General features: G+C 49.7%; 1 protein-coding gene across 1 annotated transcript in view; it reads left to right on the top strand.

The window, feature by feature from the left end:
- FGD1 (FYVE, RhoGEF and PH domain containing 1) overlaps positions 1-13,718 on the top strand; it is a 40,964-nt gene that overhangs the window by 13,028 nt on the left and 14,218 nt on the right. The window contains exons 2-8 of the mRNA XM_047093653.1: positions 4,512-4,685; positions 4,994-5,171; positions 5,298-5,736; positions 7,030-7,119; positions 7,815-7,963; positions 9,252-9,408; positions 9,514-9,652. Of these exons, the coding sequence (XP_046949609.1) occupies positions 4,512-4,685; positions 4,994-5,171; positions 5,298-5,736; positions 7,030-7,119; positions 7,815-7,963; positions 9,252-9,408; positions 9,514-9,652 (1,326 nt within the window). The remainder of the gene's footprint in view (positions 1-4,511; positions 4,686-4,993; positions 5,172-5,297; positions 5,737-7,029; positions 7,120-7,814; positions 7,964-9,251; positions 9,409-9,513; positions 9,653-13,718) is intronic.

Here is a 13,718-nt window from a genome sequence, read left to right as displayed (position 1 = left end):
TTTTAAATGATTGACCTTGTTTTTTAATAAATAAGACCAGATTAAAGGTTATCCCAGAAATAATGTCGCTGTCATGAGCATTCAGGTGCCTATTGCAGGGAAATTGGGTAGAGCCCACAACTTGCCTGAGGCTTAAATGGACAAGAGACTAGGGGGCCCTGGTTGCCAGGTGCCACCTCAGAGGCCTTGCTCTGCCTCATTCACTCTAAGCCTTCCTTGACTAAGGTTGCTAAAATTTGCTCAAATAAATATGGGTAGATTTGAATTTCAGATATACAACAAATAAGTTTTTAGTATAGCATAATAAATTTTTAGTATAAGTATTCATGAGACATGCTTATACTAAGAAATTATTCATTGTTCATCTGAAATTCAAATTTAACTAGGCATTATGTATTTTATCTGGTCACCCTGTCCCTGGCCTCTCCCTCCCCTGAGCTTCCCCAGTCCTAACATGCTGACCCCCTTGTACTTCATAAGCTCTACCTTAGCTTTTCCTGAATGAGACTCTCTTGTCTTTGAGATTGGGAGCTCCCTGAGGGTTAAGATCAAGATTACCTTTTGGCCTGCTGAGGGCCTGTTGGGACTGCACACCCCCACAGCAGAGCTGGGACAGTGCCCTGAACTCCTGGGGTGCCCAGGGTGTGCTTCTGGTCAGTGACAAGAGATGCCAGAATGGCAGCAATGATTGTGTGTGAGCACAATGCACCAAGCACATTGCATGTGGACATGTGAACAACTCTGCAGCTCTCACTAGGTCCTCGAGGGCTGTGCATTGTCAATATGTCTACTGGGTACATTTTCACAAAGTATTATAAGGTTTGGTGGTATGACTTTCTGCAGGGGGTGGGGTGGGGAGGCTTTGTGGCCTCTGCTCTAATGGGCACTCAGGACTCTGGTAAACCCAGTGGTAGAGGAGGCAGTTCTGGTGGAGGACTTTGTCAGATGTGTAGGTGTAAGTGTGTGTGTGTGAGAGAGAGACAATGCTGTGGATTGTCAACTATAAAAAATGGGCTGGAGAAAACCAATGCAGGATCTAGCCAGGTGGGGATGGGATGGGGCAGTGGGAAGGGCTTTGGTATCCAGGAAAGGAGAAGGCATCCCTTGGGAGCTCCCCAGGGGCAGAGATGGGATTTTTCACATCCCTCAGCACTGCATCTACTTGGGCTCAGAGCAGGGCTCAGAAATATTCAGGGAACTGAACTAAGCCTAGAGAAGCCAGAGAGTTCAATAGGGTTGTGAAGTGCCATGGAGGCCTAGCTGAGAAGTTCCTATTTTCCCCATGGGCAGTGGGAAGTCACAGAAGGTTCTTGTGCAGGTAAGTGGCATGACCTGAGCTGGAGGTCCATCTACCCACCTGGAGGGAGCAAGATGGGACAAGGGGACCATTGAGGGAAAACATAGGAGGAGACAGGGAAATGTAGGCAGAGGGACAGGAATGAGGAGCACTGAAATGGGAGAGGGAGGGATCTTGAACCTTCTTCCTTCAGTGGAGCTTCAGCTGGTTCTTGGCCGGGCCTTGGCTCCTGAACTGGAACCCCACTGTCATCTCCCTACAGGTGGGTGTAGAGATATTGTGCTCACTAGCCACACTGCAGCTCACAACTTTCTGAAGCACTGGGGTATACCCCTGCCCCTCCTACTTTCCCTCTTTTCCAGCTTCCCTTGGAGAGCAAGATTAAGAAAGGAGTCCAACTCAGGACCAGTCTGCTGAAACTCTGCCATTGACTTGCTATGTGACCTTGGACAAGTCGTTGCCCGTCTCTCTGCCTTCATCTATTTAGAAACTGAGCTCACAGTCCCTGTCTCTCTCTCCTAGGAATCCAGAGTGTCCCAGAATATTTGAATTTTATCCAGCCTCCCATTCTGCAGGGCTGCTTACAAGGAGGCAGAAAGAAAGGAGAGGCAGGTCCATTGGTGGGCTCCCAGGTGAGGTGGATGAGAAGGGATTAGAGAATGGGCCAGAGCACGGCCACAAAGAATGGTATAGTTACCCTACCACCAGGACAAGCAGTGGAGCAAAGAGAGAGAAGCCCAGCCAGAGGGCCCCCAGCTGCTCTGTACAGACTGGGTAGGGAGAGCTCACCTATGGAGGCCTGCCTGCTTTCAGGTGTGGAGACAGGGCCAGGTGGAGCCCTGAGGAGGCAAACAAGGGGCACCTGAAACCCTGGAACCTATGTGTGTCTTTGAGGGGGGATGTCTCTGCACAATGGGGTGCCTGGCTTTGCTTGCTAGATCTCTGGCCCTTTCAGCTACCCTGTCTCTCACTTTCTCTGGCCATTTGTCTCTCGAACTGTGTTTCCTCATGTGCCGTCCTCCAAGTGATTCATCCTCTTCAACCCCATGCCCAGGGGGGTTGGCAGGGCAGGACCAGGCCAGGATGTGCTGAACAGGGCAGGGTACACTGCCCAGCTGAGCTGAGAGGAGCACCTCCTCCCTCCCAGTCAGGTCCTTGCCTGTTCAAGTGAGAAAGGAAGTGAGGACACTGCACCCAAGGCAAGGTACTGGGTGGAAGAGTGGGGCTTGGCCAGGGGCCTGGGGCACCATGTTCCTTCAGGATTGTGAGGTGACAATGGCTGGAGTCCCCTGGGGCCTACCTTGCTAGCCTGTGGCCAGAGTAGGGCCCAGGGCCCAGGGAAGCTGCTGGAACACTATAGTTTGGGCTATTCCTTCCCTCCAGGACTGGGATACCCAAAATTCCTGTGGCTCCTTTTGCCCATGTGACCCTGTAGGTTGTCTCTGAATGTTATAGCTGTATGTTTTTGCAGCAGGGGGTACGTGTAACACCATGACCACTTAGACCAGTAGGCACATTTCAGGTGTTTATATATGCCTGAGCCCCTAAGACTCAAGGACACCATGGACGTGTTTGTTTCATGAGTATGACATAGTAAATTAGGGCACATGTCTGTGATTGTGTATCTGTGTTTCTGGGTACATGGTGGTGTGTGACTTTGTGATGTTATCCCATTTTGTGAGGCAGTATCTAACATGGTATAATAACCCTGCATGGCTATAGTCTTGATGACTGTGTGAACCTGTGACACCATATTATGGCATGTGTCACACTCTGTGGCCCTGCAGTTGTGAGACACAGTATAAATTACACTGTATATCTTTGTGACTCAGTATAACCATATTTGAGGAGTATATATGATGGTAAGTGGTTGGGAAATTATTGTATGAAACTGTATAAAATGAGAGGCTTGCCACTGTGTGATTTTCTTTGTGACCGTGCATGACTGTGTTTGCTGGGTGTACATGATACTGTGGGGCTGTGTGATAATATGTGAGGTTGTGACTGTGGGTCTTTGTGACTGTGTGTGACCAGGCTTTCAGACCCAACAGTTGTATGAAACAGTCTCAATAACACCGTGTATCTCTGTAATTGAGTAGACCTTTTTGTGACTGGTAATTTGTGAGACTATATAACACAGGATAAGAGACCCTGTGGCTGTGAGAGGCTATGTCGCTGTGGCACAGCAAAACCAACACTGTGTGTGGGTGGGAGCTCTTGACTGCCATTCACTCTCTTGTCCTCACGCCTGTTTGCCGGCACCCTTCCCTACACGGTGGCCTTTCATGGCTTTCTCTGTCCACAGGATGGTCACTTGGCTCCTCAGCCTGCCACAGGGGCTTGCCCTCTATGCTCTGCCCAGCCCCTCACTCCACCCCCACACTGAATTCTCTGTCATATGAGACCCTCTATAACTCCCTGACTAGCCAGGCCCACCTGAGCCCCATACTCCTTCCCTTGGGACATGTCATCCTGGACGGTCCCTCATTGTCTCCCAGGTGGAATCTTCTCTCCCAAAAGTAACCATCAACTTCCCTAGGGCCAAAGACAGAGGTGGATTTAGGGAGTCCACAGTGAGGGAAGAGGGAAAGTACAAAAAAGACCTCCCTTTTTCTGAATTTGTTGCCCACTGTTTTAAAGCTGTTCCTGTGACCTGAATGCTGGGTTCTGTGTGTGTGGTTGTGCATGTGTGTGGAAGCAGAAGAGGGTAGTACAGATTAGTGAGAGGCTGGATTTTAAGAAGCAAAACTTTTGCTCATGAAATACAATTTTGTCATAGCATGCTCAGATGTATAAAATTGTAGACAAGGAAATCCAGATATTCTCAGGACCTTAAGAAAAAGGGTGAAGAACAGTTTAGCTCAGCATACTTACTGTGGCTATATAAACAAGGGCTAAAAACACATACACAAATTGTAGGGTGCTCGTACCCACCCCTAGCCTGGTTAAACTCCCTAGTAATAATGCCTGCTAACATACAAGGAATCAATGTACAGATCACAAAGAACTCTTGTCTATTGATGAAAACAGCCAGCCCTAGCCCTGGGCCTGGATCCCCATCTGAGGGCTGTGGTAGGGGCTTCCCAGAAAGACAGTGTGCCCAGGAAAGGGGCTCAGGGAAACCCAATACCCCAATACCTGCTAAGACATACAAGTCCCCGGCTCCTTTGGGATAACATCAATCGCTTCACACCCAGGTTCTCCTTTTCTGCAGGGCTGCACCAAGGAAACCGTATCCTGGTTAAAAGTTTGTCCCTTGACCCTGGGCAGAGCCTTGAACCTCATCCAGAAGGTCCCCAGCGGCTTCGCTCAGACCCTGGCCCCCCTACTGAAACCCCCACTCAGCGTCCCTCACCACTGAAGCGGACACCAGGCCCAAAGCCGCAAGGTAAGTGGTTCCAGAGAGGGGCAGAGAAATGGCCCAGGGGAGGAGATAATGGAAGGGAAAGGTTGGCCAGTGTCAGAGGAAAGGGCTTGTTAGAAGGATAGGAAGCATCATGGTCTAGGAGCCAAGGGCTGTAGCCTGGGGCTAATGCATACATACTGGCATCTTGCCTCAGGCCTGCTCTGTACCTACCTTGGGCAAAGGTGCAGACTAGGAGTTTGTGGAGGGCCTTGTGGCCTGACTATGACAGCCACCTCCAAACTCAGCTCATTGGGATCTCCCCTCTCTCTTTTCCCTGTCAATTTCTCCAGTCCCCCCAAAGCCCAGCTACCTGCAGATGCCCCGGATGCCCCCCCCACCTGAGCCCATTCCCCCTCCACCATCACGCCCTCTGCCTGCAGACCCCCGAGTGGCAAAGGGCCTGGCCCCTAGGGTGGAGGCCAGTCCAAGTTCTGCAGCGGTATCCTCACTGATTGAAAGATTTGAAAGGTGAGTCTGATCCCTGGAGGACCCTGTGGGGGTGAGGGTGGGCCTGGGACAAGAAGGACAGCTTTAAGACAGGACTCTCAGCCAAGCTCATACCCTGCCTCCATGTGTGTCCACCACCCACCTCAGAGAGCCTGTGATTGTCGCCTCGGATAGGCCAGCCCCTGGCCCCAGCCCAGGTCCCACAGAGCCAGCCATGTTGCCACAGCCACTCCCACAGCCACCAGTGCCCCAGCTTCCTGAGAGTGAGGCCTCCCGCTGCCTGTTCCTGCTGGCTCCTGGGCCCCGGGATGGCGAGAAGGTGCCCAACCGGGACAGCGGCATTGACAGCATCAGCTCACCATCCAACAGTGAGGAGACCTGCTTCGTCAGTGATGATGGGCCCCCGAGCCATAGCCTGTGTCCTGGGCCCTCTGCCCTAGCCAGTGTCCCTGTTGCTTTGGCTGACCCCCACCGGCCCGGCTCCCAGGAGGTTGATAGTGACCTGGAAGAGGAGGACGACGAGGAGGAGGATGAGAAGGACAGAGAAATCCCAGTGCCCCCAATGGAGAGACAGGAGTCTGTGGAGGTACTGACCCATGCTCACCGAATGGCAGGACTGTGTGGAAAAACCAGGAGCCTGGCTTTTATACTTGGTTCTTCCCCAGCTCATTATTTCTCAAAACAGCATTGTTTCCACTTAGAATGTTCGGCTTCCCTGGTTTCCTGGTACTAAATATCAGTAGCAAACCCATATTTCACCCCCCACTCCTTCACTGTAACTACCAACATGACCATGCACAGTTCCAAATGACTACCAAGAAAATTGTTCTACCTTTATCAGAGAACTACTAGCTGGACCTCAGTTTTTCCATCTTGAAGATGAGCATCCTGGTTAGGGATCCTTAAAGTCCTGTTCCACCTGGAAAATCCTAAGACTCAGTAGCTATGTGACATTGGGCAAATCTCCACTCCCCTACCACAAGCCTCAGTTTCCTTATTTGTAAAATGGAAAGTCTCTCATATCCAGAGACTTCCTGGAAGCTGGCCTCCAGAGAGGCACAAGAGCTAGAGCCCCTCCTGTCCAAACGACCTGGGGCTGTGGCAGTGAAGGCTCTTGGCAGCAGGAAATTGTTTCTGTGCCCCCGCAGCCTAAGGCTGCTTTCAGAGGTATCCTTGCACTTAAGTTAGGTTGTAGCCAGAACAACTTCTTCACCAGAAGCCAGCGCAAATATAGGGCCTGAGGCCAGGGACTCAGCAAATATGTGTCCAATGGATTGGAAACTGGGCCAACAGGCAATGAGTTTTATACATTCTGGTACTTTCATGTTTTCTTCACATTCCAGGGACTCAGCAAGCCTTTGCTGACAGTGAACTGAGTGAGTGAATAAATAACATGTATAGACTACTTAATTTGTGGTCTTCTATGTTTTACTTATATTAAATCATTAAATTATCTCAATTGCAAATGAACTTAAGTCCTATTACTATCAGTGTATGTAGATGAGAAGACTTAGATACTGAGCAGTTACACAACTTATGCAAGCTAATGAATGACAGAGGTAGGATCTGAACCCAGGAAGTCTGACTTCCTGGCCCACATAATTAACCACTGCACTATTCTAAATGGATAAAGAGAGCAGATGACTGGGTGCATGAGTGGCCGAGTGAGAGAGTGCATATCACCAGAATTGAGGAGTGGCCTTTATGGTACACTGGGGAGTCGGGATGAAGTTGGGAGGCTATGGGTCTAGAGATGCAGATTGGGATTATCCCAGGGTAGCACTGGGCTTAGAGTAGCATTTGAGCTCTTCAGAGAATTCTGAGGGTGAAGGTTAGGGCACAGGATGATAAATGAGTGGTTGCCTCTTCTCCTTTCCAGTTGACCGTGCAGCAGAAGGTGTTCCACATTGCCAATGAGCTCCTGCAAACTGAGAAGGCCTACGTTTCCAGGCTCCATCTCCTGGATCAGGTGAATGGCCCCTCAGGGATCCCAGGGCCCCAGGACCTGGTAGGTGGGTACCAAGGAGGAAGTAATAGGGCCTGAGCTCAACCCTACCATTACCAATCTAGAGTTGGTAAGACCCCTTTCTGACCTTGACCCCCACCCTGTCTCTGAAGTCAATTTTTATTATGACTCCAAACTTAATCTTTGTACCAACCCTCATTGCTAACTTTGGGTGGGTACATCAGCCCTGACTGCAACTCTGACCTAGATCCTGAATTTACCCCAGCTGTAAACCAGACCCTGAACTTCATTCTAATTCTGGCCGTATTCCTGACCCCAAATCCACTAGTATCCCTAAGGGTAGGAACTTTTGCTTGCTTTACTCACTATGTTATACCAGCCACTACAACAGTACCTGGCACACAGTAGGAATTCACAAATATATGTTAAATGAATGGATCTGACCCTGAACCTAATTCTTGACCCTGCTCCTGACTTCTCATTGTCCCAGTGCCTACTTCCAGGTCCTAACCTTGATAACCGGAAATCCAACCCCACGTATAAGCCTAGCTCCATTCCCTCTCTCCTCAGTCTCAAAACCAATGCAGATCCCAAAGCTCCACAGAGCTTCCCACAAACACTGCCCTCACCTACAAACTGCCCCTTCCCCAGCCAAGCCTCAGGCCCAGCTGCGCTGAACACTCCTGCCTGCCCCACAGGTGTTCTGTGCCCGGCTACTGGAAGAAGCTCGGAACCGCAGTTCCTTCCCTGCTGATGTTGTCCATGGCATCTTCTCTAACATCTGCTCCATCTATTGCTTCCACCAGCAGTTCCTGCTGCCTGAGCTAGAGAAGCGCATGGAGGAATGGTGAGGGGCCCCAGATCTAGGCTGTCTGCCCTACTTTCCTCCTGCCTGTCCTCTCCTCTTACCGCCTTTCACAAAGAGAATAAGACCAAAGTTCTTCCCTCTATGCCCTCCCAATCTAATATGAAACATAGACCAGGACTCAGAAAATTGTAACAGCACAGCCCTTAAGAGTATGAGGTTAGGAGCCACATTGCCTGGGTTCAAATTGCAGCTCTGCCACTTGCTAGCTCTGTGATATTAAGCAAGTTTCTTAAATTATTGTGGTTCAGTTTCCTCATCTATGTAATGAGGATAATAGCCTACCTTATAGGGTTGTTTTAAGGATTTAAATGAGTTGACACGTGTCGAGAGCTTAGAACAGAATCCTGTATATAATAAGCGTTCAACATGAGCTGCTGTTTTTCATCAGACCTAAGATAGAGCTGAGAATGGGAGGCTGTAGGAATCCAGACAAATGGACCAAACCTAGTCTGGGGTTAGAGAAGGATTCAAGGAAGAGGTGATTCCTGAGCTGAGTCCTGAGATAGAAGGGCAGAGTTTATAGGCAGTCTCCCAGCCACCAGGCTCTCCTCTTTCAATCCATCCTTTAGAGTCTACCTGCCATAATGGTCTTCCTGAACAATCAGACCATGTTACTTCCTTTTAAAAATCATCTCCATGTTCCCCACACCCACAGGATAAAGTGTGTCCCCCTCACCAGACTGTACCATGGAGGGCTGGAAGGAAGCCAGTTCCTACATCTCCCCAACTGACTTTTACCCCTGAGGGATAGACCAGACCTGGTTCTTGTGTATTCCCCAGGAGACTGTGACCAGTGAGGGCGAGGACCAGGTCCCTCAGCAGACTGTGACTCCTGAAGAGTATGACTAGGCCTGTTCACTTTGCCTCACCTATCAGACAGTGACCCTGTCAGGGCTTGGCTAAGTATGACTCATTTGTGTCTTCAGAATCACCCAGCATAAGGCTGGGCACAGAATCAGTAATAAGTGTATGAAGTGACCCTTGCAGTGAGGTCCGGGCAGGTATTCCAGAATATATTATTCCTGGTACTTGCAAAGGGCAGAGTTGAGGTAGGTGGTAGCCTGGGCCATTGTCTCAGGTCAAGCTGAGCCTTTTGGCCTAACTGGCCTATAACATAAGCAGCAATTCCAGAGGAGCAGACTGGCTAAGAAGTAGATTTCCAGGAATGAGATGACAGTAGCTTGCCTGTGGCTAGAGACCTAGAACCCTGGGAGAATTCTGGGGGACAAAGATCAGCAGGACCATGTCAGCCCCTGCTTCCACCCAGGGACCGCTACCCACGCATCGGAGACATCCTACAGAAGCTGGCACCCTTCCTCAAGATGTATGGCGAGTATGTGAAGAACTTTGACCGGGCTGTGGAGCTGGTCAACACCTGGACAGAGCGCTCCACCCAGTTTAAAGTAATCATCCACGAGGTACAGGTAAGCAGTGAAGCTGGATAGGGCAGACTGGGGAGGAAAGGTCTGCAGGGACCCAGTGACAGGTCTGTTGCCAGGCCTGAGTCCCTCTGCTTCTGCCTGTCACAGAAGGAGGAAGCCTGTGGCAACCTGACATTGCAGCACCACATGCTGGAACCTGTGCAGCGCATTCCCCGCTATGAGCTGCTTCTCAAGGACTATCTGTTAAAGCTGCCCCATGGCTCCCCGGACAGCAAGGACGCCCAAAGTGAGTGCACACATCTGGGCCCTGCCCCCCACCCCATCCCCCAAAACTTAACTCACAGGGTCAGCCTTCCATTGCCACAAAATTGAGATCCCAGAACAGGTTCTCCGAACTGAAAGGCCCACATCGAGGCTCTGGAGTAAGACCGCAGGATGAACCTCCAGGTCAAGATCTTTCCCTAAGTACCCAGACAGAACATTCAGGAGTCCCCCAGTCTGAAGTCCCCAACTGGAGCCCCAAAGTTTGAAAAGCATGCCCAGAATGATCCCCTAGAGGAAGCCATCTGTTTTCTAGGCCAAGACCCCAAGGCTGACCCCTAGACTCATGCTGAAATGAAGTTGTGCCAAGTCCAAAATGAAACTGAGTCTGAACCCCCAGGGACTGAGCTACGAGGCCAGAGCCCAGACTGATCCCTCAAGCCAAGCCCTCTTTACTGAATCTCCACAGCTGAGCTCCCCACGAAGAGATTTGTCTCACCAAGCCCCTGACTTTCCATCCTCTACATTTAGAGCTCTACTCTGTCACCAGCCGCTACCTAGAATGAACCTCCCAAAAGAACCTCCCAAGTCTGATCAGAGCCCTACAGAATCACCTCTTCAGAACTGAGCACCCCAGACTGAACCCTATATTTTCTACCTCCAAGATTTGGATCTCTAGGCTGAGATACTCCCTCTTCAGACTGAGTCCTCACACACTGAACTACTAGAAAAGTATTTCATTCTGATTCCTCCAGTAGGAGGCCCACCACCCCCCCAGGGTCATACCTCTAAGAGTGATCCCCAGAATCTCCCCAACTTTCTCTCCCCAGACTATTATTTCCTTTCTTTCCTTCATTAATGTAGCAGCTACTTACTGAACACCTTGGTTCTGTGCATGTCATGGGCACAGGGGATACAGAAGTGAACAAGACAGACAGCAAATAGACAATAAACAGAAGTGACAAATAAATAAGAGGACATTAGAAGGTGCTACATGTAATTCAGAGATTAAGAGGGTGATATGATAGGGACTTTGGGGCTTACTTTAGTTTGGGTGGCTTCTCTGAATAGAAGATATTTGAGTCATACCTGAATGAGAAGAAGAAGGGAGCCATGTGTGGATTGTGGAGGAGCATATTCCAGGCAGAAGCAACAGCAGGTGCTGAGTTCCTAGGGGCAAGAGGGCAGTAGCTTGCATATGTCTGGACAAGCAAGAGGGCCAGTGTGACCTGAACATGACAAGTGAGGGTAGAATGGTAGAAGTAGGGTTGGAGACTTTACAGGCCAGGATAAGGAGGTGGATTTTATTCTGAGTGTGGTGATTAGCCATGAGAAGATTTTGATCAGGATCACTTGGGAAGCAAGAGAGGGAGCTGAGAGACCAATAGAAAGCCTTTGTAATAATCTAAGTGAGAAAAGTGCTTGGATGAGGATAGTAACAGTGAAAGCAGTGAGAAATGGTTGGATTCAGGATGTTATATTTGGAAGCAGGACCAAAAGAACTAGGGTGTAATGGGTGTGAGGCTTGGGAGAAAGAGTCAAAAATTACTTGCAGATTTTTGGTTAGTGGTGATGGTTCTCGAGATGAGCTTAGGAGGTCGATTTTGGGCATGTTCAAAGTGAGCTGCCAGTTAGGCAGTTAGACGAGTCTCAAATCCCAGGAAGAGAGATTTGGATGTCACTGGCTCATAGACAGTATTCAAAGCTGTGAGGTTGGCCACAATCACCAAGAGAGTGAATGTAAACGGTGAAGAAATGGGGGCCAAGGACAAAGCTGAGGGAGGTGGAATCAGCAAAGGACTTAAGAAGGAGCAGCCCTAAAGGTAGGAGTAAAGTTAGGAAAGTGTGGGGTCCTGGAAACCCCAAGAGTCAGGAGCAGACAGTTTTGTCCACTGCTATGCCTGCTTCCCAAACTGAGCCCCCTCCATCCCACCAGACAGGACACTTTGCTACCAAGCCTGGACCTCTAGAAAGAGCTAGAACCCTAGGAAGTTTGACAGCCAAATGCTACAAACATCTGCAGACTAAGTGCCTTAATCCTCTCCCCAAATGAGAGCCCCCCTGAAGTGCCAGGAATGGGATACATAACCTGAACCTCTAGAAAAAGCCTTCTAGACTGATTCCCTGGGAGTAGTTCCATGGACTGACATCTCTAACCTGAGCTCTCAGGCTGCATCCAGTATGAGGTCCCAGTTATATAACCCCACCCTGGTTTCCCCAAACTAAGTTCTGGGCCTCCAGAATGTTCTCCCCACCTTGAGCTCTGAGAGCGAGTTCCCAGTCAGAGCTCTCAACCTGAGATCCCACAGGGAGATTCCCCCTGTGGGAAGAACTTCCCAGTCTGATCTTCATGGGCCACCATTCCATAAACAGGTATTGCCAAACTTAGCACCCTATATTAATCCCCTATTTACTGTCCCTCAGACTGAGACACCCTATATTTATCCCCGATTTACTGTCCCTCTGTCCTGAGCCCAAAAGACAGACTCTTTTGTCAGAGACCGATCCATGCCACAGACTAAGACCACCAAGCCCTCAGACTGCATTTCTATAGTTCCCCAGTGTGAACTCCAGAGGGAACCCCGAGCTTAATAGCTGCCCAGTCTCAGCTCTAAACAGAGACTCCAGATTGTGTTCTCCCTAACCCAAATCCCCCAGACTGAAGACCCCTATTTTCTATCCCCTTCACTGAGCCCTTAGATTAATGCTAGATTTTCCCCCAAATTATGTGACCCATGCTCCAAGTCTGATCTTCCCCAGTCTCAATTCCCAGACTGACTCCTCCCAGACAGCCCCCCATTTTCTACATCCCAGCCTTGGATTCACAGATTGAGATTCCCAGGCTGAGTCCTTCAGAATGAAGTCTCCAGACTGGCCCCCTACTGAGACCCAAGAAGGACACCTCACTGGCACACTGAGTCTCCACACTTTATAACCTTCCAGGGGGATCCCCAGAAGAAGCCTCCTGTCTCATTTCTCCACTCAGAGCCCATGAATTCTACAGAATCACATATCCACATTGAGCTTCCAGGACTGAGTTCTGAGACTTTATTTCCACACTGGATCCCTAGCATGACATTTCCAAACCGAAATTCCCCAAATGAGCTCCCTGGACTGAACCCCCAAATGAGTTGCCAGTGTAATCTTCCTAAACTGGGCACCAGATAGACCTCTTTTTACCAACTATGTGTCTCTGGGCAAGCTGCTCAGTCTCAATTTTCTCATGTGTAGAAGGAGGATGATAATGATACCTCCCTCATAGAGTTGTTTTGAGGATAAATGAGATAATCCAGGTAAAGCTGTTAGCACAGTGCCTAGCACATGGCAAAGTCTCAATAAATGTTAGCAGTTTTTATTACTGAATGCCCTGACTGATGCCTTCCGTACTGAATGCCCATAAAGTTAGCCCCAGATCAAGTTCACCTAACTTAGTTTCCTGTTTTGTACCAATTTCAACCCTATATGAGCCCCCAGAATGAACCTCAGAGCTTGAGCCCAACAGAGCTCCCCAAACTGAGCCCAAAGATGAACCCACACACACTGAAAGAACTTCCCAGTCCAGTTTTCTGGAGCCACTCAAAATGAGAATCTCTGAAAGCCAGTCTAAGATATGCTCACTAAGCTACCTGGGCCAAGATCTTAAGCTAACCTCCTAACTTTTTACCCCTCAGACTAAAATCCCCAGGTAGAGCCCCAGAAAGTGCCTCAAGGTCTAAGCCCCAATGAATCGTATCTCTGGTTCCCTAGACTGACTCCCCCACTTTCTGCTTCCCAGACTGAACTCTGGAATCTGGACCCTAGACTGGGTTTCTCAAACCAGGCCAACTGAAACTGCTGGCCTGGGCTGCCTACCCTGAGCCCAAGACTGAACTCCAAACCCAGACTGCCAAAGCCCCACCATAGCTTCCAGACCAAGCCCCTACACTGAGCTCCCCAAACTGCACTCCCTAGACTTGGACCCCCCAAATGAAATCCTAGGCTGACATCCCCACACTGAACCCCCAGACAGAGCCTACACACACTGGACCCCTGGAAATGTCAGTTTGGACTCCATATAAGACATCTCCAGACCGAGTTCCTGACACCAAAGC

The sequence above is a fragment of the Lynx rufus genome, unplaced genomic scaffold (assembly GCF_022079265.1).
Source record: "Lynx rufus isolate CCGP_SWC_20201006 ecotype Redwood Valley unplaced genomic scaffold, mLynRuf1.p SCAF_35, whole genome shotgun sequence".
In the NCBI taxonomy this organism is placed as follows: Eukaryota; Metazoa; Chordata; class Mammalia; order Carnivora; family Felidae; genus Lynx; species Lynx rufus.
Note: the sequence above shows the minus strand (reverse complement) of the source record. Positions and strands in the feature narration are given on the sequence as shown.